Genomic DNA, 17,399 nt, shown 5'->3' on the forward strand with positions numbered 1-17,399 from the left:
ACAGACAGACAGCAGAAGGGGATAACCAGTAGCAAGGTGAAGAGGCTGCTTTGGAAGACGTGAAGGACTAAGAACAGATCTCTCTGAAGAACCTCTACGTACGTGGTTGCTAAGAGTCGAAACCACCCAATAGCTCATGATCAAAGAATCAATCAACCAACCAATCAATTAATCAAACAAACAAACACGCTATCTTTGTATCAGTCCTTTTCCCCCCATCCACCCTTGAAGAGAACGACTCTAAAAGAGGCTGGAGGCTTCTAAACTCGAACGGCCAATTCCACACAAAAGCCGGGCGAGGAGTCCTCCATTGTGACGTCACTCCTGGTAACCAGGGGAGGGAGACGCGCGTCCTAGCGACGAGCCCCGCCCCTCCCCTCCATCAGCCCCGCCCCCCTCTGTCTCTTCGCCCTTCTCTCCTTCCAGGCGCCGAGTTTCGCTCCTTGCATTGATGGGGAGGAGGAGGAGGAGGAGAGCGAGAGAAGGGAAATGGGGCGAGCTCGCTGAGGCCGGGCTTTAAAAAAAATTAAAATAAAATCAAGTCGACCAAGAGGACGAAAACTTCAGAAGAAAATGTTGCCAGCAACTTTTCCCACCCGGCATTAAAAGGAGCAGCTTTGGTGACTTCGCTCAGATAAATTGGGGCCAAGAGGATGCAAAAATGTTGGACACGATCCAAAATGCAATCACACAGGCGGGCAAGAACCTCTTCATAACCCTTCCCAAGCTCACTTCCGAAGGTAAAGGTCATGGAATTGTTGCATTAATAATACACTGGTGCAACGGGACTGGGGGTTTTCTTAATAGGATTGATTGGGTTAGGGATTTTCCTCTCTTCACTGTGAGTTGTATTGTGTTGGGTGTGTGTGGACTGAGGGAGCTGAACCAATCTCGTACATATGTTGTGCACTCACAATAAAGATTTGAAATTGTAATATAATATCTGTGTGTGTGTGTGTATGTATGTACATATACGTGTGTGTGTATAGATATAGAGATAGAGATAGAGATATAGATAAATAGATGATAGAGATAGAGATAGATGATATATAGATATAGATAGATAGATAGAGAGAGAGAGAGAGAGGGGGGTTATATATATCTATATCTATTATCTAGATCTAGATCTAGATAGATAGATATAAATAGATAGGTAAATGATATTTAGATATAGATAGATAGATATAGATATATAGATAATATATAGATATAGATAGATTATAGATATAGATAGATTATAGATATAGATAGATTAGATAGATATAGATATAGATAATAGATAGTTATAGATATAGATAGATAGATGATAGATATAGATATAGATATAGATACAGATATAGATATAGATATAGCAGGGATTTGAATGGCTTTTCTGGGTATATCTATAAAAAAACCCTAGTTTTTTTAAAACTCTCTCAGTGTTGGAATACCACAGGAAGTTTCCGAGAATATGACATGGAAATAAAAAAATTTTCAGGCAAAACATGGCCCAGTCAAGACAAGCTTGGTGGATGAAGTTTGTTTCAAAATCTGTGGAAATTGGATCTAACTGCCAATTAGGTTATTATTATTGGTGTTAGTATTATTGGTGCTATTATTCTTTGATGAAGCTTATTCAAGTATTTACCTACTTATCTATTCATCTATTATTACTTTATCTTTTCCTTCAGTTAGTCCAGAATGCAGCTGCGCGGGTGATAGAGGGAGCTACGCGTAGCTCCCATATAACACCACTCCTGCGCAGACTGCACTGGCTACCTGTGGCCTTTCGAGTGCACTTTAAGGTTTTGGTTACTACCTTTAAAGCGCTCCATGGCTTAGGGCCTGGGTACTTACGGGACCGCCTGCTGTTACCACATGCCTCCCAACGACCCGTACGCTCTCACAGAGAGGGACTTCTCAGGGTGCCGTCCGCCAAGCAATGTCGGCTGGCGGCCCCCAGGGGAAGGTCCTTCTCTGTGGGGGCTCCCACACTCTGGAACGAACTTCCCTCGGGTTAACGCCAAATACCTGACCTTCGGACATTCCGTCGCGAACTGAAGACACACCTTTTTATTCGCGCGGGGCTGGCTTAAATTGAATTTTATTAAATTTTAAATTTTATTAACTAATTTTAACTGGGGTTTTTAGTTCATTGTATACTTTTCAGGCCAATTTTAAAATAAGTTTTTTAATTGCATTTTAAATTGTATATTGTACTATCTGTTTTATTTTTGCCTGTACACCGCCCTGAGTCCTTCGGGAGAAGGGCGGTATAAAAATCAAATAAATAAAATAAATAAATAAATAAATAAATAAAATCTTTTCCGCTAAGTTTAATTTTGTTAATTTCTTAACAAATAAAATGTTTTATTTTTATTTATATAACATTCAATTTTCATCAAACAGTGTATATTCTGGGTACAATTATGTTTAAATAGTCATATTATACATCTTTGTTGCGATAGGTCATTACCATCATTTTTTTTTAATTTGCATTTATATCCCGCCCTTCTCCGAAGACTCAGGGCGGCTTACACTATGTTAGCAATAGTCTTCATTCTATTTGTATATTTATATACATAGTCAACTTATCATAATAATATAATAATGTAATAGTATAATAACATTAATGCTTAGCATTGAGCATTTATTTATTTTGTCACACAGTATATACTGTATAAGCATAAGCATGAAATAATTATACAATATATAAGCATATATATGAGTATGAGTATGTAATAACTATATTAATTGGATATAACGAAAGGAAACAATGGGACAGGAATGGTAGGCACGTTTGTGCTCTTATGCATGCCCCTTACAGACCTCTTAGGAATGGGGTGAGGTCAATGGTAGATAGTTTTTGGTTGAAGCTTTGGGGATTTTGGGAAGAGACAACTGAGTCAGGTAGTGTATTCCAAGTATTAACAACTCTGTTACTGAAGTCATATTTTCTGCAATCAAGATCGGAGCAGTTAACATTAAGCTTAAATCTATTGTGTGCTCGTGTATTGTTGCAATTGAAGCTGAAGTAGTCTTTGACAGGAAGGACATTGTAATAGATGATTCTATGAGTTAAACTCAGGTCATGTCGAAGGCGGCATAGTTCTAAATTTTCTAAATCCAGGATTTCAAGTCTGGTGGCATAAGGTATTTTGTTGTATTCAGAGGAGTGGAGAACTCTTCTTGTAAAATATTTCTGGACACGTTCAATTGTATTGATGTTGGAAATGTGGTATGGGTTCTTTATCTTTATTATGTGGTATGGGTTCTTTATCATTTATTCATCTTCTTTAACAACTCTCCTCTATACCATTTTCTCCACTGATATCTCCTCCTTTCTAACGTCTGTTTCTGTTATCTAGCCATTGGTAGAATATATCCCATATAAAAAACTTCTGTTTTTTCTTTATCGTTAATAATTTTGTTAATTTCTCTCTCTTTTCAGTACCCTGAAAGGGACGGAACTCGGTTTGCCTTAGTTTACCACTAGATGGCAGCAACAAGCTATTTTGGCTGCTGTCAAAAAATGCTAAGCAGGGTCAGTCCTGGATAATATTGGCTGGGAGACAACAGGGAGATTTCAGAACTGTAAAATTAGACTGCAGGGAGATAAAGGCCATTTCGCAAAGAGGACTGCGATGTTTTTGCTTCTCTGTAGACAGCTGCACGCCATACTTATCAGGAGTTGAGTTTGATTTGAAGGAGAGGTTTTATATTTATTTATTTTGTTTATTTGTATCCAGCCTTTATTATCTTTACAAATAACTGAAGGAGGTGAACATATCTGGCACATCTTCCTCCTCCCATTTTCCTCAACACAACAACCTTGTGAGGTGCGGCTCTAAGTCATCCATTGGCTTTCATGGCTAAGGCGGGACTAAAATTCACAGGTTCCCAGTGATTGGCCCAAAGTCACCCATCGGTTTTCATGGCTAAGGCGGGACTAGAATTCATAGGTTCCTGGTGATTGGCCCAAAGTCACCAATTAGCTTTCATGCCTAAGGCGGGACTTGAACTCTCGGTCTCCTGCTTTCTAGCCTGGTGCCTTAACCATTATTCCAAACTGTCTCCATGGGTTAAGTGGCACCTTGGTTGCAATCCCAAAACATCTGGAGCACCCCTCGAACACCATCGGCATTGACAAAATCCACATCAGCCAATTGGGAAAAGGTAGCTTTACCTGGAATAGCTTATACTCTGCACTGATGCCTTTGACACCATCAAATAAGATCTACCTGTCTCAGGTCCTTGTGGAGGGAGTCACCAGGCGGATAAAAAGCCCAGATCCAGTTTAAATATCTGGCTGACTGTGTAATGAACCCTAATCATCTTCGTAATTGGAGAAAGTAATAAAATATCAAGGCCTGCAAAATAGAAGACCAATAACTGTATCCTCCACTGCCAATTAGCCTGAGTAGGTGGCTCAGTGGCTAAGACAATGAGCTTGTTGATCAGAAAGGTCGGCAGTTCGGTGGTTCGAATTCCCTAGTGCAGGTCTTCTGCATGAGCAGGGGGTTGGACTAGATCAGCGGTCACCAACTGGTGGTTCGTGGACCACTGGTGGTCTGCGAGAAAATTTTGGTAGTCCGCAGAAAAATTACTGTATTTGCATTTTTATATTGCACTAAATACTATTTATCTTTTTTAAAAAATTCATATTAGTGGTCCGTGGGATTTAAAATTATGAATCTAGTGGTCCCTGAGGTCCGAAAGGTTTGTGAGCCCTTGATTAGATGACCTCCAAGGTCCCTTCCAACTCTGTTACTGTTATATATAATTGTAGCAAAAGAGAACAGTGGTGATAGGCGCCTTGGGTGCAATCCCAAAACAACTGGAGCACCACTTGAACAGTATCGGTGCTGACAAAATCACCATCGGTCAATTGCAAAAGGAAGAGCTTACGTTCTCTGAGGATTGCAGGGGCTGTTTTTTCAGGGTCAGTCCCTGCTGTGTGGAACAGTCTCCCTGTCGTGTCCCACCCCCACTCCGACGAATGAGTCAAGGAAGTCCGTAACAAACTTGGCAACAAAGCCTTTGCCAAGTTCCTTCGAGGTTTATCAGGGCAGGCAGGAATCCAAGTTGTGACTTCAGTGATAGGGTCCGGTATCAGCAAACTAGATAAGACTTTGCTTGACTCAAGGTTGGAATGCCAAAAGCAGGTCCTTTATATAGGCTGTGGGGTGTGGCTCCATGACTCAGCATTTATCCAGGCCTGCCCCACCCTTCCTTCTGCTGGCGTCGCGTCTCAGATCTCTGGAAGTGAGGATCCTCCCACTTTGAATTGTCTTCAGCTGGATCTGCTGTCAGCGTCTGGGAAAGGGAGGGGTCAGAGGGAGTAGGCCCGAGTAATTCCAGCACCTGGCTGGCTTCCTGCTCTGAAGGCTGAGCCAAAGGAACACACGCTGTATGAGTGAGGTTTCTTGGGCTACTCCTTTCACTCCTGGAATCCTCTCCGGGCATGGGGCCAGGGCCAGGGGCTGGAGGCATGACAGGCCGTTCATCTTCATTATCAGACTCGGAGTCTGATAAAAGGCCCGGTTGGAGACAGGAGGGGCCCGGCTGAGGAGAGGAGGGAGGACGAGTCACAACACTCCCTGTGCAGTTGAGATTGTTCCCACACGATTGACCATCTGGAAACTTAAATACCAAATTATTTCATGGAGTCGGTGGTGATTGAGAAGATATCAGTGAGAATCCGTTTGATTGCTGCATATTTTAATGCTGGTTTTGCCATGAATATTGTATTGAGTTGTCATTATGTATACAGGTAGTTCTGAACTTACAACAGTTCATTTAGTGACTGGTCAAAGTTACAACAGCACCGAAAGAAGTGACTTATGATCATTTTTCACACTTATGAACGTTGCAGGATTCCCCGTAGTCAGGTCATCAAAATTTGGGCGCTTGGCAAATTGACTCGTATTTATGACGGTTGTAAAGTCCCGGGAACATGTGACCTTCTGACAAGCAAAGTCAATGGGGAAGCCGGATTCACTTAACAACTAGGGCAGTGACTCGGTTAACAACTGTGGCAAGAAAAGTTGTAAAAGGGGGCAAAACTCAGTTAATAACTGTCTTGCTTAACAACAGGAATTTTGGGCTCAAATGTGGTCATAACTCGAAGACCACCTGTACTTATAAACCATCAAGAGTTTGGCTGATTGTCATGGATATAAAGCAAATCTATCCAGCAATAAATTAGTTCAGTGATCTTCTACCTAGGATTGAGGTTCATCTTCTTTTCAGAGTTGTGTAAAAAGTGTGTTCAAAAATATGTGTGCTTTATGTTTCAGATGTTGTTAATATTTGGAACAACGTTTCTGAGTTTGTTGAGAAGCAACTGTCGCTGAAAAAGGTAGGACTTTTTGTAAATTTTTCTACTTGCATTCTTCAGATCTAGGTACCGTATTCATTACTTTTAGTTATAGGTAAAGGTAAAGGTTCCCCTCGCACATATGTTCCTGACCTAGGGGTGGTGCTCATCTCCATTTCAAAGCCGAAGAGCCAGGGCTGCCCGAAGACGGCTCCATGGTCCTGTGGCCGGCATGACTCAACGCCAAACGCGCACGGAATGCTGTTACCTTTTCACTAAACCCTATTTTTCTACTTGCATTTTTTACGTGCTTTCGAAGTGCTAGGTTGGCAGAAGCTGGGACAAATAACGGGAGCTCACCCTGTTACATGGCGCTAGGGATTCGAAACGCTGAACTGCCGACCTTTCATTTGACAAGTTTACGTCTTAGCCACTGAGCCACCGTGTCTCTTAGTTATATCCTGCCTTCATTATCTTTTACAAATAACTCAAGCCGGCAAACATATCTAACGTAACTTCTTCCTCCTATTTTTCCCACAACAATAACCCTGTAAGAAAGGCTGGCTGAGAGAGAGAGAGACTGCCTCAAAGTCACCGGTTAGTTTTCATGGCTAAGGTGGACTTGAAGTCATGGTCTCTTGTTTTGTAGACTGGTGCCTTAACCAAGACTCCAGACTTCGTGGGCATGACATTAAAAAAAAAATGTATTGGAAGGTAACACTCTTTTGTTGATATGGTTAGGTGGTGAGGAATTCCATAGTCAGAGTTAACTGTAATTGGCTTCTTTGGGAAAGAGTCTTTACTAGAATCCAGCAGGAAGCCTCATGTGTCTTCAAACCAGGCATATGACCACCAGTTAAAGACAGATTTAGTATTTAAACTCATCTATTTCTCAATTTTTCCTTCCTTCCTTCCTTCTTCCTTCCTTCCTCCCTCCCTCCCTCCCTCCCTTCCACAACTGCAAGGCTATCAGATCCATACTTGCAAAAATAGGGACTACCAGTAGATGTCAACAAATAGTTTTCAGTAACTCTTTGCTACCATCTATTGGTCATTCATAATATTGTAGTTTCTTTCTCTTCCTTCCTTCCCTCCCTCCCTTCCTCCCCCCCAGAAAGGATGATCCATCCTTCCTTCCTCCTTCTCTCCCTCGCTCTCTCCCTCTCTCCCTCCCTTCCGAAAGGACAATTCATTCATTCATTCATTCATTCATTCATTCATTCATTCATAAATAAATAAATTCATTCTTTCTTTTTCTTTCTTTCTTTCTTTCTTTCTTTCTTTCTTTCTTTCTTTCTTTCTTTCTTTCTTTCTTTCTTTCTTTCTTTCTTTTCCTTCCTTCCTTCCTTCCTTCCTTCCTTCCTTCCTTCCTTCCTTCCTTCCTTCCTTCCTTCCTTCCTTCCTTTCCCTCCCTCCCTCCCTTCCTTAAATTTTTTTTTGTTCTAACTATGATTCAGTTAAGAATCAGCCTTCCAATTCTCTCTTTCTCTTTGCTTGCCTGCTTGCCTCCCTAATGTTACGTTTTCTCTACATTTTCACAACAGACTAGTGTTCATATCCAGTGGTGGTATTTAGCTGGTTCGGACCGGTTCGGGCAAACCGCTAGTGGCAACCTGTGCCATCCTTTTTAGCCACATTTTCTAAGCCACTTGCAAACTGTGTGCGTGAATAAAGCGCATGCGCACAAGGTCATGCGCACGCACATGCTCACATTTTTGGTGTGCGGTGAACCGGTGGTAAAATTATGTGAAACCCTCCTCTGTTCATATTCTTATTTTGCTGATGTTTGTAGGGGACAACACTGGTGTGCTGAGTTACATTTGTGCCTAACAATAAGATTTATATTCTGACTTTTCAGCTGGTACTGTACGGATAGCCCTCAACTTACAGATATTCGTTTAGTGACCATTTGAAGTTACAAAGGCATTGACTTACACTTACAACCATTGCAGCATCCCCATGGTCACATGATCAAAATTGGGGAACTTGGCAACTGACTTTATGGCCCTGGGGTCACGTGATCACCATTTGTAACCTTCCCAGATGGCTTTTGACAAGAAAAACCAACGGGAAAGCCAGATTTGCTAAATAACTGCAGAGATTTACTTAACAACGGCAGTGATTTGCTTAACAACTGGGGCAAAAAAGGTCATAAAATGGGACAAAACTCCCTTAACAATTGTCTTGCTTCGCAGCTGAAATTTTGGGCTCAATTTTATTTATTTATTTATTTATTTATTTATTTATTCGAATCCTATCTCCCGAAGGACTCAGGGCGGTTTACAGCCAGATAAAAACATGAGAATAATACAAGTAAAAACAACAATTAAAAAACTTATTAATTAGGCCAAATTAAAAATATCACTAAAATAATATAAAACCCCATTAAAAACTAAATTTAAAACTAAAACCCTAAGCTAGCCCTGCATAAATAAATAGATGTGTCTTAAGCTTGCGGCGGAAGGTTCGGAGGTCAGGAAGTTGACGAAGCCTTGGGGGAAGCTCGTTCCAGAGGGTGGGAGCCCCCACAGAGAAAGCCCTTCCTCTGGGTGTCGCCAGTCGGCACTGCCTGGCGGACGGCACCCTAAGGAGTCCCTCTCTGTGAGAGCATACGGGTCGGTGGGAGGCGATCGGTGGCAGTAGGCGGTCCCGTAAATAACCCGGCCCTATGCCATGGAGCGCTTTAAAGATGATAACCAGGACCTTGAAGCGCACCCGAAAGGCCACAGGTAGCCAGTGTAGTCTGCGCAGGAGTGGTGTAACATGGGAGCCAATTGTGGATATAATTCGAGGACTATCCGTAATGTAGGTTGGGACTCAGGAGCCTTCATCGTGTTGCTGTTCCAGCTCTTACTTAGGGCTCCTCCTTTTGCAGGGTGTCCAGATTCCTGGTCTTGGGACGTTCTCCTTCCTTAGAGAGAAACTGCACATTGGCACCAACAAATGCATCCTCCTTCAGCGGCCTGTCTTCCTTCTATCGGAGAAACTCGCCCAGATCCACGGACTAAAATTCAACAAAATACGCATTCCGGGTGAGAAATTCAGTTTCAAGGTTTTCCTCTTCCTTCAAATCTAAATCTTCAAATCTCTTCAAAGAAGAAACCAGAAAGTCCAGTTGCCTCTTGAAAAAAGCACCTTTGGGACAACCATGACCTGGATGACTGAGAATCTCCATAGATATACAATCCAGTTACCCACCGAACAGCATAAATCATTTTAAAAGACTTCTTTATTTATTTTATCAGACTGTCGTCTAGGTTACAGCTCCTGTTTCTGTCTCCCAAGGCCATTCCTGCATACCATTACCGTTATTGATTGACTGGATCCCTATGGGCTTTAGGTGTCTGTAACGATATTTAAATTTAGTAGCTCAAACAGCGGAGTGGTATGATGAGTCAGAACACGCAGTTGTTTGGTTGGAGAGAAAGAGCTGGCTCCTGTGTGAGGCAATCTATGCTTTGATTGGTTGCTGTGGATTAAAGGGGGAGTGTCCTTGTTTCCCGCCTTTTTCTCTTGCGTGCTCTGTAATTTACCTCACGATGATTTTCCTGTGAGGATTTACCTCACAATGCTCCTGTTTGCCTTGACTATCTTGACTGACGTAAATATAGCTGTAAATATATTTATTTATATGAAATTATTACAAGTTTGTGTCAGAGTCTGTAACTTCATTTGGACACCTGCTGCACAATTCCCTGATATAGAGATTTTATATAGAGATTCTCAGTCATAGTTGCCTCAAATTTGTTTTTTCAAAAGGCAGCTGGACTGGGTTTTTATTCTGAGGAACAAGAAGAAGACATTTTGCTCCTCATCTAAGAAGCCTCATCCGTTGTGATGGTGGGGGGATGGAAGGATAGGTATCCTCACAACGGATGAAGCTTCTTGGATGGGAAGCGAAACGTTGTCTTCACACCTTTCACACAGGCCCTTAGACTGCTTACAGCTTGGTCCCAGAACTACTCCTGGATCATCCTCCAACATCAAGCGTGGTGTTGGTATATTTATGATGTCAGTTGCCAAAGTATTAAGAGGGTTTCACAATATCTTCCTGTCTGAGTCAAGAGCAAGATTCTGTCATGGTTCCATAACCAGAAGTTGGCTAGCCTAGACTATCTGGGAGAATTGTGTGAATGAACTCTTAATGTTATTGTCTATGGAGATTCGAAATCATCCAGGTCATGTTTGTCCCAAAGATGCTTTTCCAAAAGGTAAGTGGACTTTCTTAGGTTTTTTTTTTCCCCTTGAAAATGTTTCCCTTCTCATCTAAGAAACTTCTTCGGTTTTGAAAAAGAACCGAAGAAGCTTCTTGGATGAGAAGGGAAACATTTTCGAGGGAAAAAACCCCCAAGAAAGTCCACCTGCCTTTCAGAAAAGAACCTTTGGGACATTAATGTTATTCTGCTAACATATTTCCTCTATGTTAAAAGGAGCCGTGGTTGAGCAGTGGTTAGAATGCAGCATTGCAGGGCAACTCTACCCACAGCCTGGAGTTCGATCCTGATGGGCTCGAAGTTCACTCAGGCTTCCATCCCTCTGAGGTCTAAAATGAGGACTCAGATTGTCGGGGGCAATTGGCTGACATTGCAATCCGCCCAGATTACAGATTACAGCAGTAAAGCATTATAGTGTGATATATAAGTCTAAGTTAGGGGTGTCAAACTGGCGGCCCACGGCTGGGATGCATCATTTGCGGGCCATGCCCACCCCAGATCTGCGAAGGGGAAAAATGTCGCAAAATGTCACGTGACAGCAACGCGACGCGGTGAGTTAGATATCTAAATGCGATTGCTATGATATCAGCTTGCCTATGGAGCATTTCTTCTTTCTATATTTCCTAGGTGATATCCCAATTGTCCAGCTGAATTTCATTGTGTTGTCCCTGGACAGCCCCTTCAACAGGGAGATGGTGGAAGGATGCATCCGAGAGACCCTCCTGTCTTTCTCGAGGTCCATTGCCACCAAACAGACGGTCGAGTTCACCTTCAAAGGGATTGGTGTCCTGATTGTCCGAGATAACAAGGTGAAGATGAAGTTTTATAAAGATTTTCTTCACACCATGGATGGAAGCGGGACACTCTTAAAAGCCCTGACAAATGTAAGTTGCTTAGGTATTCATTATGTTCTAAGACTAGATGGCCTTTTGGTTCCATCTTAATAAAAACCTGCTTAATGATAAATTCAGTATGACAATGGAATCAAACCTGCCAAGGGGCCTCTGTGGCTCAGACTGCTAATGCAGTCTGTTATTAACAGCAGCTGCCTGCAATTATTGCAGGTTCTAGTCCCGCCAGGCCCAAGGTTGACTCAGCTTTCCATCCTTTATAAGGTAGGTAAAATGAGGACCCAGATTGTTGAGGGCAGTAAGTTGACTTTGTATATAAATATACAAATAGAATGAAGACTATTGCTAACATAGTGGAAGCCGCCCTGAGTCTTCGGAGAAGGGCGGGATATAAATGCAAATAAAAAAAAAGGGATGGGTTCAAGCAAATCAGGACTGCTATCAGTCTGAAATGCCTCTATTTGCACTTTTGTAATAATTAGGTATAATTAAATACGCATGTGTGTGTGTGTATATATTTATGTGTGTGTATGTGTACGCACAGGGATGCAGTGGCTCAGTGGCTAAGACGCTGAGCTTGTCGATCGAAAGGTTGGCAGTTCAGCGGTTTGAATCCGTAGTGCCATGTAATGGGGTGACCTCCCGTTACTTGCCCCAGCTTCTGCCAACCTAGCAGTTCGAAAGCACATAAAAAATGCAAGTAGAAAAATAGGGACTACCTTTGGTGGGAAGGTAACAGTGTTCTGTGCGTCTTTGGCATTGAGTCATGCCGGCCATATGACGACAGAGACCTCTTCAGACAGCGCTGGCTCTTTGGCTTTGAAACGGAGATGAGCACCGCCCCCTAGAGTCGGCAAGGACTAGCATGTAAGTGTGAGGGGAACCTTTACCTTTACCTATGTGTATACACACACACACACCAGTGGTGGGATCTGTGGGCGTGGCAGGGGAAGGTTACTGCAAAATCCCCATTTCCTCCCGATCAGCTGGGACTCGGGAGGCAGAGAATAGATGGGGGGGGGCAGTCGGAGGTGGTATTTACCGGTTCTCCGAACTACTTAAAATTTCCATTACCGGTTCTCCAGAACTGGTCAGAACCTGCTGAATATCACCTCTGACACACAGACACAAATATAAAATTAATATGAAATTAACATAGCATGTTTGTTATGTTTACAAATACTATGTTATGATTTTTCTTGGCTGCCATATATGTTTATTTTTCTGTTATATTGTAATTGTTTTCAATAGTTTTAGACTTGTTTGCTCCCTAGACTCACATGCCTGAGATAGGTGGCTATATAAATTAAATAAATAAAGAGACTGAAAATGGGAATGTCATGTTTTTGGATGACTATTTAAGGATGTTCCTGTTCTGTGTGAATATTAGAGTAGGAAGATTATATATCCATCCATCCATCCACCCACCCACCAATCCAATCCAATCCAATCCAATCCAATCCAATCCAATCCAATCCAATCCAATCCAATCCAATCCATCCATCCATCCTTCCATCCATCCATCCATCCATCCATCCATCCATCCATCCATCCATCCATCCATCCATCCAATCCATCTATCTATCTATCTATCCATCCATCCATCCAATCCATCTATCCATCTATCCACCACCCACCCATCCAATCCAATCCACTCCACTCCACTCCACTCCACTCCACTCCACTCCAATCCAATCCAATCCAACCCAACCCAACCCATCCATCCATCCATCCATCCATCCACCCACCCACCAATCCAATCCAATCCAATCCATCCAATCCAGTCAGTCCAATCCAATCAGTCATCCATCCATCCAATCCAGTCAGTCCAATCCAATCCAATCCAATCCATCTATTTATCTATCCATCCATCCATCCATCCATCCATCCATCCATCCATCCATCCATCCATCCAATCCATCTATTCATCCACCACCCACCAATCCAATCCAATCCAATCCAATCCAATCAATTCAATCCAATCCAATCAATCCAATCCATCCATCCATCCATCCACCCACCCACCAATCCAATCCAATCCAATCCAATCCAATCCAATCCAATCCAATCCAATCCAATCCATCTATTTATCTATCTATCCATCCATCCATCCATCCATCCATCCAATCCATCTATTCATCCACCACCCACCAATCCAATCCAATCCAATCCAATCCACCCATCCACCCACCCACCCATCCATCCAATCTTCTAAAGTGGTACCAACACTGTTAAAGTAGCTTTACAATAAAGTAGAATTAGCCCTTCTGGTCACGTTTGCGGTCTAGTCTATCCTGTGAGGCTAACCATAGTTTTTACCATTTTCTGGATGCCATGTTAATTCTCCTTTTCTTCAACAGAGGCCAGGAACGGTGGACTCTGTATTGTCAACCAGGGACTCATCCACTCCACCATTTCCCCCTTCCAACACTGCAGTGTTTCCAAGGTGGGTGTGCTTTAATAATCAATCCACAAATTCTTTAACCTACAAATTCATCTGCAGAATAAGGTGGGCAAGCAAGTCCCAAAAGTGCTTTTTCAAGAGGCAACTGGACTTTCTTTTTTTTTTTTGCTTTGAAGACATTTCGCTTCTCATTCAAGAAGCTTCTTCAGTTCTGGCTGGATGGTGGGGAATAGAAGGATTTATATTCCTTGCAGACAGCTGGTCATTTGCATTCTTTTAGGGAACCGTTGAGGGCATTTGGAGGTTTATCTGTATCCTCAGGGTCACTGAGTAGTGCTAATGGGTGTGGAGCCTTCTTGGAAATGTTGAAAGGACTGTACTGTAGACAGGAGATAGATGATGTCATATCCCTCCCCCTCTGTTGAGAGAAGTGTTGGCAAGAATATACTAAGGCTTGTCCACCCCAAGGATAAAACATCTAGACATAAACTGAGCAACATGATACATGCAGTACAATGCAGTGAGACATGTGCAGATCTGTACTTTGGGGGAATAAAACAATCACTTCACAACCACAGGACACAACATAGGAGAACAAACCCATCAGGACAAGATTCAGGAGTCCATCCGCATTTAAAAAACAAAGGCCACTCTTTTGAAGACACCAAAGTCCACATTCTGGACAGAGAGGACGGCTGGTTTGTAAGAGGAGTCAAAGGGGCCATCTAGGTCAAAATTGAACAGTCCTCTCTCAACAGAGGGGGAGGGATACGACATCATCTATCTCCAGTCTACAACTCAGTCCTTTCATCAGTTCCAAGAAGGCATCAGGAAGGGCCTCCGGCCAGTAAATGCTCAAGCTCTGTTCAGTCACCCTGACTCCTGAATGAAAGGGATTAAAGGTCGTAAAAAGAAAAATTAGCACACACAGCTTTAGTTTGCTTGCCTGATCCATCTTCTAAAGATCATACTTTGAGACAAAGCAGCCCTTGAATCAGTGGTGAAATCCATTTTTTTTACTACTGGTTCTATGGGCATGGCTTGGTGGACATGGCAAGGAAAGGGTACTGCAAAATCTCCATTACCACCCCACTCCAGAGGAAGGATACTGCAAAATCCCCATTCCTAGCCCACTCCAGGGGAAGGATACTGCAAAATCCCCATTCCCTCCCCACTCCTGGGGGAAGGATATTGCAAAATCTCCATTCCCACCCCACTCCTGGGGGAAGGATATTGCAAAATCTCCATTCCCACCCCACTCGGGGGCCAGCCAGAGGTGGTATTTGCCAGTTCTCTGAACTACTCAAAATTTCCGTTACCGGTTCTCCAGAACCTGTCAGAATTCCTGCTGGATTTCACCCCTGCCCTGAATCTTTTTAGTTTGATGGACTCATTTTTTCCCCCTGGTAGGCTTGATGTCAAAGAAATGGAAACCATTGCTGAAGAAGGTGAAAAGTCGAGTAAAGAGCAGGAGCAGCTGGACAAAGAGAGCTCTAAAAAAGGTTGGATGAGAATGTACATTTTTGTGAGCTGTGTTATTGTTTTTTTTTTTTACTTCACAAGTAGCAAGGATAAGCATGTGTAGATGCTCTTTTTCTGAGATCTGCTTGGAATTGGGCTGTAGAGAAAATCAACTAAGTTCTGGTAAAATCTCTGAAAAACCTAAATCATCAACCTAAATGTTCTGACCCAGCTCCCCAAACATGACAAACCCTCTGAAGTTAACTTAATGATTCCTTTATTAGGAGCGCCAGCAGCCCCAGCAAAAAGTTTCTCTCTCAATGCAGGCTATCAAATCTGTCTACCCAGAAGATGAATAGTGGTCCGCCACATCTATTCATCTCCGCCCCCTGCCTTTTATCCCCAGAGCTAGAGTGGGGCCTCACTAGCAGCGGTGGCTCTTCTGTTCCAAGGACCGGCCCATAGATTTCCACTGCTCTCCTCTCCTCTGCTTTCTGCGCAGCCGTGCGTCAGGCACTGGACCCAGCTGTTCTTTCTCTTCCTCATCAGCCACCTCCAGACCTGGGGGCTGTTGACTCTCCATCTGAGGGCTGACAGACGGTCCAGGCTCCGCCTCTGTCTTTCTCTCTGCCAGCTCCATTCCCCCTTTCCAGCTCTCAGGTTGCCTCGATGCTGACCCTGACTTCCACGCCTCCTCCTCCTCTTTTGATTCGGCTGCTGGAGGGGCCGGCGGCCTAAATCAATAAACACATTAACTTAGAACCAGCATATGAACCAATAAGGAAGCAGACCATCCGAACCAACGAAGCTATCTAAGTGCTGTCCCGGTGTTTGGAGGCTGTACGGGTCTGGATGGGGAGAAACAGGCTCAAGCTCAATCCCTCCAAGACAGAGTGGCTGTGGATGCCGGCATCCCGGTACAGTCAGCTGAGTCCACGGCTGACTGTTGGGGGCGAGTCATTGGCCCCGATGGAGAGGGTGCGCAACTTGGGCGTTCTCCTGGATGAACGGCTGTCTTTTGAAGATCATTTGACGGCCGTCTCCAGGAGAGCTTTCTACCAGGTTCGCCTGGTGCGCCAGTTGCGCCCCTTTCTAGACCGGGATGCCTTATGCACGGTCACTCACGCCCTCGTGACGTCTCGTCTGGATTACTGCAATGCTCTCTACATGGGGCTCCCCTTGAGGGGCATCCGGAGGCTTCAGTTGGTTCAGAATGCGGCTGCGCGGGTGATAGAGGGAGCCCCTCGTGGCTTCCGTGTGACACCTATCCTGCGCAGACTGCACTGGCTACCTGTGGCCTTCCGGGTGCGCTTCAGGGTTTTGGTGACCATCTTTAAAGCGCTCCATGGCATAGGGCCGGGCTACTTATGGGACCGCCTACTGCTATCGAATACCTCTCACCGACCCGTGCGCTCTCACAGAGAGGGACTCCTCAGGGTGCCGTCAGCTAGGCAGTGCCGTCTGGCGACACCCAGGGGAAGGGCCTTCTCTGTGGGGGCTCCCATCCTCTGGAACGAACTCCCCCCAGGACTTCGTCAACTTCCGGACCTCCGAACCTTCCGTCGCGAGCTTAAAACACACTTATTCATCTGCGCAGGACTGGATTAGATTTTAAATTTATACTGGTTTTAAATGGGTTTTATTATTTATATTGCTTTTTAATAATTTGGCCATGTAGAATAAGTTTTTTAATTGTTATTTTAGTCTGTATTTATATGTGCTTTTTTATCTGCCTGTGAACCGCCCTGAGTCCTTTGGGAGATAGGGCGGTATATAAATGTGATAAATAAATAAATAAATAAATAAATAATAAATAAAAACCACCAATCCATGACAGAACCGACCGACCCCCCTCACTAGCGGAATTCCGTGCCTCACAGCAACCAATCAAAAGTCACAAGACTTCTGAACCAGTCTTGTGAATCAACCAGCTTTATGATTCAATCAGTCTTGTGATTCAGCATGTCACAAGACCAACCGACCACCCAGGATCTATATAAATAAAGAAGATACTTCACCCAACCCGCCCCCCCACCGGCTGAAGATGTTACCTAATTTGGTAACGAAACATCCTGGATCTAAGCAGCAAGCTCGGAGGACAAATCTTTGCCTAAATCGACAACCGAAGCTATGAATATTCTTTACCGTTTCTAACCTAAATCGTGGCTGTG

General features: G+C 43.6%; 1 protein-coding gene across 1 annotated transcript in view; it reads left to right on the top strand.

Annotated features, from left to right (window-relative positions):
• The first annotated feature begins 471 nt into the window (after positions 1-471).
• Positions 472-17,399, top strand: part of CCDC81 (coiled-coil domain containing 81) — a 44,809-nt gene continuing 27,881 nt past the window's right edge. The window contains exons 1-6 of the mRNA XM_058185629.1: positions 472-740; positions 6,279-6,340; positions 9,174-9,330; positions 11,140-11,396; positions 13,724-13,809; positions 15,178-15,269. Of these exons, the coding sequence (XP_058041612.1) occupies positions 662-740; positions 6,279-6,340; positions 9,174-9,330; positions 11,140-11,396; positions 13,724-13,809; positions 15,178-15,269 (733 nt within the window). The 5' untranslated portion in view covers positions 472-661. The remainder of the gene's footprint in view (positions 741-6,278; positions 6,341-9,173; positions 9,331-11,139; positions 11,397-13,723; positions 13,810-15,177; positions 15,270-17,399) is intronic.

The sequence above is a fragment of the Ahaetulla prasina genome, chromosome 5 (genome assembly GCF_028640845.1).
Source record: "Ahaetulla prasina isolate Xishuangbanna chromosome 5, ASM2864084v1, whole genome shotgun sequence".
NCBI lineage: Eukaryota > Metazoa > Chordata > Lepidosauria > Squamata > Colubridae > Ahaetulla > Ahaetulla prasina.